The 4,979-nt window shown below is 52.7% G+C and overlaps 1 protein-coding gene across 1 annotated transcript; it reads right to left on the reverse strand.

Annotated features, from left to right (window-relative positions):
• Nucleotides 1-657: 657 nt before the first annotated feature.
• Nucleotides 658-1,593, reverse strand: LOC148591957 (olfactory receptor 14A16-like). The gene has a single exon (XM_088536398.1). The coding sequence runs from the start codon at nt 1,591-1,593 to the stop codon at nt 658-660; it is 936 nt and encodes a 311-aa protein (XP_088392524.1).
• Between the last annotated feature and the right edge of the window lie 3,386 nt (nt 1,594-4,979).

Consider the following 4,979-nt stretch of genomic DNA (forward strand, 5'->3'; position numbering starts at 1 on the left):
ACAGGCACCACTGCACCTGATAACCCTTCCAAGGGGGTCTGTGGCCTTGGACGAAGAGCTGAGCAATCACTGGGCTTTTCAAATGGCTCAGGATGTGTTTCAATTTGTCCCAAGACCCAGCCCATGACACTGAAGGTGACAGGAACGACTCCGCAGGCACCCTTCAATATGCCTGCAGGGTCCTCTCTTCCACTTGTGGGACTGCAGAGCTATCACTAGCCTGGACATTCACTGGCTTTGCCCTTTATATTTGGGTGACTCCATCTGAGTTTTTGAAGCTGGATTCACAGCCCACCCCAAGGCACATGGTCCCCTTGGAGATGCCCTGTGGTCTCCTGGGGGATCTATATCTGTCTCCAGTCCTGTCATTTGGGGGATACCACTTGACCATGCATCACCTGGAGGAGCACTGAACACCCACAAGTGAGAACAGGATCCAGAACTCACTGCCTAACTTGTCACCTATGAGGACATTGCACGGAGCCCATGGAGAGCCCTGCAAAGCAACAGAGTCTTGAAGAGTGAAAGCCCTTGAGTAATTACAAATGCGCCTTTGGAAGGAGAGAGCAACATTCAAGCAACACAATGAGGAAATCCCCTTTAATTAGAGCAAAGCCAAGACTGACACGAACGGGCAGAGAGATGGGCAGCGGCAGCTTATTTCTGAGGAACTAGTACCAAATGAATGAGCTTCCTCAATGCATCCTTGATCTCCTTGTTTCTCATGCTGTAGATGAGGGGGTTCACTGCTGGAGGCACCACTGAGTACAGAACAGCCAGCACAAGATCCAGAGCTGGGGAGGAGATGGAGAGGGGCTTCAGATAGGCAAAAACTGTGGTGCTGACAAAGAGGGAGACCACAGCCAGATGCGGGAGGCACATGGAAAAGGCTTTGTGCCGGCCCTGCTCAGGGGGGATCCTCAGCACAGCTCTGAAGATCTGCACGTAGGACACCACAATGAAAATGAAACACCCAAAGCCTAAACAGGCACTAACCAGCAGAAGCCCAGCTTCCCTGAGGTAGTAATCTGAGCAGGAGAGCTTGAGGATCTGGGGGATCTCACAGAAGAACTGCTCCACCACATTGCCTTGGCAGAGGGGTAGGGAAAATGTTTTCCCAGTGTGCAGGAGAGTATTGAGGAAACCACAGGCCCAGGCAGCTGCTGCCATTTTGACACAAGCTCTGCTGCCCAGCAAGGTCCCATAGTGCAGGGGTCTGCAGATGGCCACATAGCGATCATGGGCCATGACTGTGAGGAGAAAACACTCTGCTGATACGAAAAAAAGGAAGAAAAAGACCTGGCCAACACATTCCAAGTATGAAATGACCCTCATGTTCCACAGAGAATTGTGCATAGATTTGGGGGCAGTGGTGGAGATGCAGCCAATTTCGAGGAGGGAAAGGTTAAGGAGGAAGAAGTACATGGGGGTGTGGAGGCGGTGGTCGCAGGCTACGGCTGTGATGATGAGGCCATTGGCCAGGAGGGCAGCCAGGTAGATGGCCAGGAAGAGCGAGAAGTGCAAGAGCTGCAGCTCCCGCGTGTCTGCGAATGGCAGGAGCAGGAACTCATTGAGGGAGCTGCTGTTGGACATCTGTTCTATTGGGCTCAGGAAAACTGTGTAGGGAATAAAAGACAATAATAGCTTAGAAGAATTTTCTCTGAAATAAACCTTCCATTTTTCATAGAAATGCTTCTCAACCTCGTCCCAACTCTCAGTAATTTCTTCTTCTCACTATCACCTTCAGTCAGCTCCTCAGTCTCTGCTCTACCTGAGTGTTCTGGGAGGAGCCGGAGCCTGAGTTACTCTACGCCAATGTGTATAAAGGACTGGTTCTTGATATCTCTCCTTTTCGGAGTTGATGTCACAGGACATCCACCTTTAAGATAAAGGGTCTTTTCATATTACCACACATACTTCCAAGGAGTTTGGGGTGCAGCAGGGGGTTTTAGCATTCTGTTTTAGAATTTCTTATTTTTGAGGTTTTTAGATTCTGCCAACATATCTTGTCAGGTTCTTTGCATGTCTTTATTGACATGCAAATAAAGACAGATTTCTCTATTCTTGCAAATGTGAACATTAAGCAGACTGGAGATGGAAATGGGCTCTCTGCTGCTTAGGGAACAGTGTGGAGTGCTGTTGAGTCCATCTGCCTTGTTCCTCCAGACAAACCTGGACTCTGTTGAGATCATAGAAGACTGGTTTCAAAGCACTCGTTTAACTCTGCTCTCCCTCTAAGTTTAAAGTGGATGCATAATGGAGAGAACAGGACACTGCTCCTGACATGACAAGGACTCTGTGCAGTGAATCCTGCCCTGGAGGACACCTCACAACCCCAGCAGGACAACAGAGACAGTCTCGTGTCCTGACAGTCACAGGGTCTCCTAAAGGGAGAGTCAACCCCTTTGCAGCCCCTCCAATGATGCTGCCCAGCACCCTGGGCACATTGCTCCTCTTCAGACACCTCCATGGCAGGACTTCAGGGTGAGTATCTGAATTTGTAGCTGAAGCCCCAGGTGACTGCCAGGACAAGAGCAGAAAGGAGAGGCAGGGAAATGAGGAGAAACTACTGTGACTGCTGCCAAGGGAGGACAGAGAGACAGAGCAGCACCGTCCCCAGGTTGCAGCTCCCAGACAGTGTGGACTTCCAGGGCAGTGGTTCTCAGACCTTGTGCCTTGCAATGGGAAATGGGCACGTGGCAGGAGAGAGGCAGCTCTGCTGTTCTGGAAATCTGACTGCAGAGGAGGTCAGAAATGCCCTGGAGCCCTTCACCTTGAGAGCAGAGTGAGACTAAGCACAATGAGAATGAGGAGAGCTGCAAAGGGGATATTGCTGCTGCCCACAGGTGAAAAGGCAGTTGAAGGAATAACCTGGGGTCCTCGCAGACCTATTGATCCCTCAGAGCAGCACTGCACAACTCTCCTTCAGGCACCTAAACCTAAAATGTCCCATTCATTTGCTGCCTTGTCAAGGATACAAAACAAAATCCTAGCCTCTGGATATTGCCTTCCCTTCCATAGAAGCTTCCCAAGAGTGTCCTCTTGAAAAGCCCCTTCCAGATATGTTGTGTGGGTCAGGCTGAGCTGTGAGCAGCCCTGACCCCACACAGCAGCCTCTCAGCAGGAGAATGAACCTGCCCAGGGGGGATCTCTCCTCCCACCCAGAGCTTCTCCCTGCAGCGCCCTGGCAGGCTGAGTGCTGATCCTCACAGAATCACTGCCCCGGGCACAGAGCACCCTGGTGCGCATGGACACTGCTCTGAAGAACAGTGCTCTGAAGAACCTGTGTGCCCACATTGCCTTCACTGTCCTGCACCAGCTCCAGAAGAAGCAGCCATGATGGCCTGACCTTGTGATGCTGGGACAGGGAATTTCTGTTCTGAAGCATCTCCTTGTATGCAAAGTAGAAGCAGGGAGAACAGTCCTCAAAAAAACAAGTCATCAGCTGGAGGGGTGCTGCAGACCCCTCCAGAAACCTCAGTAACATTACCCTGCAGCCAGCGACTTAATGTGTCACAGATTGCTCCCACCATGAGCTCTCCTCTGTCCTCCCACTCGACGATGCCTTTCACCTCTCTGTCCTCTCTCCTCTGCTGTCCGCAGCAGCAGGCAGTGCCCGCAGCCCTGCTGCTCTTGGCACAGGAGCTGCTCCTGCACTCGGCTGTCTCTGGGCAGTGCTGACAGGCTGCCACTAGCTGCGGCCCAGCTGAATTCATGAATTACTCTGTCCCTTGGGATTCCTCCTTCTGGGGTATGTTCCCTCAAGTAGAATAACCTGTTTTCCTTCTCTAAAGAGTACAGGGATACAGATTCCAACATGGCAATTTATTTCATCAGATAATGATTATCTCCCAAAGTTAGAAATGTCCCACGGGAAGTCCTGATTCACATTTCTTAACTAGGCAGGACACCCAGACAGTGATAAGAAGGGATCTTGTTGATATCTGGTGCATACATGATTCAGATGACTTATTCAGATGGCTTATTGGGGCTCCACATGTCTGTTCAGAAGCGCCAGGTTTGGTGAAGGATTCAGCTAACTCATGAACTCCACAAATACATGGCAGGTGGGATTCCCCCTTACCAGGCTAAGCATGCACATGGTCTGCTTGCAAGCTCCTGGCCTAAAGGTCCTAATGGAATCACTGGAGATAGAGCTTCAGTGGGAGGCCAGGTCAGGAATTTCCATGGTTATCTCTAATGACCCTGGATGACTTCTATCCTACTAGAGCAGCACTCACAATAAAGCTGAGGGACAGGCATATCCCTACAGCTCAAAAAGCTGATGTATTCCAGTGGAGTCCATTTATAGAATCACAGAATGGTTGAGGTTGGAAGGAGCTTTGCAGATGATCTAGTTCGAACTCTTTGGTCAAGCAATGTCACCTACAGCAATGTTTGCAAGCACCTGGGAGACCAGCAGCAGGCACATGGCACTGCTCCTGCTTGGCAGGGGGGGTCACATTGTCTGTGCTCCTGACTGGACAGCACCAGGCATTAGCAGGTCCATCCATGTCTGTGAGGGTGACCGTGAGCTCTGCTCTTTGCTGAGTCCCGGGCAGGCCAGCAAGAGGCGCCTGGCTGGGCAGTTCCTTGGGAGGTCCCTGCTGGCAGAGCAGCTGCGAGGCCAGCGCTGGCCCATGGCTGGGGACGGGCTCTGAGGCCGCTCCTGTCCCAGCAGCAGCGCGGCCGGCAGCGGGGTCTGGTGCAGACACGCGGGGAGGTCCCTTGTGTGCGCGGAGCTGCCGGGGCAGCAGCAGGCGCTGCCTGTGAGGCCAGGGGTGTCTCAGCAGCGGGCAGGGACACGGAGGCCATTGCGGGGACGCTGCCGGGAGGCCCCTGCTCTCTGCAGGGCTGGCTCTGTGCTGATGTGTGGGCGTCGGCTGGTGACGTCACTGCTGCCGCAGCCCCTGATAGGCCAGGCCGCGCAGCTGGTTGTGACGTCAGCAGCCCCTTCCTGGCCGGGGCGGCTCTGCCGA

Source organism: Tinamus guttatus, unplaced genomic scaffold (genome assembly GCF_059628265.1).
Source record: "Tinamus guttatus ecotype Peru unplaced genomic scaffold, ASM5962826v1 Tinamus_guttatus_pri_ptg000663l, whole genome shotgun sequence".
Classification (NCBI taxonomy): Eukaryota; Metazoa; Chordata; class Aves; order Tinamiformes; family Tinamidae; genus Tinamus; species Tinamus guttatus.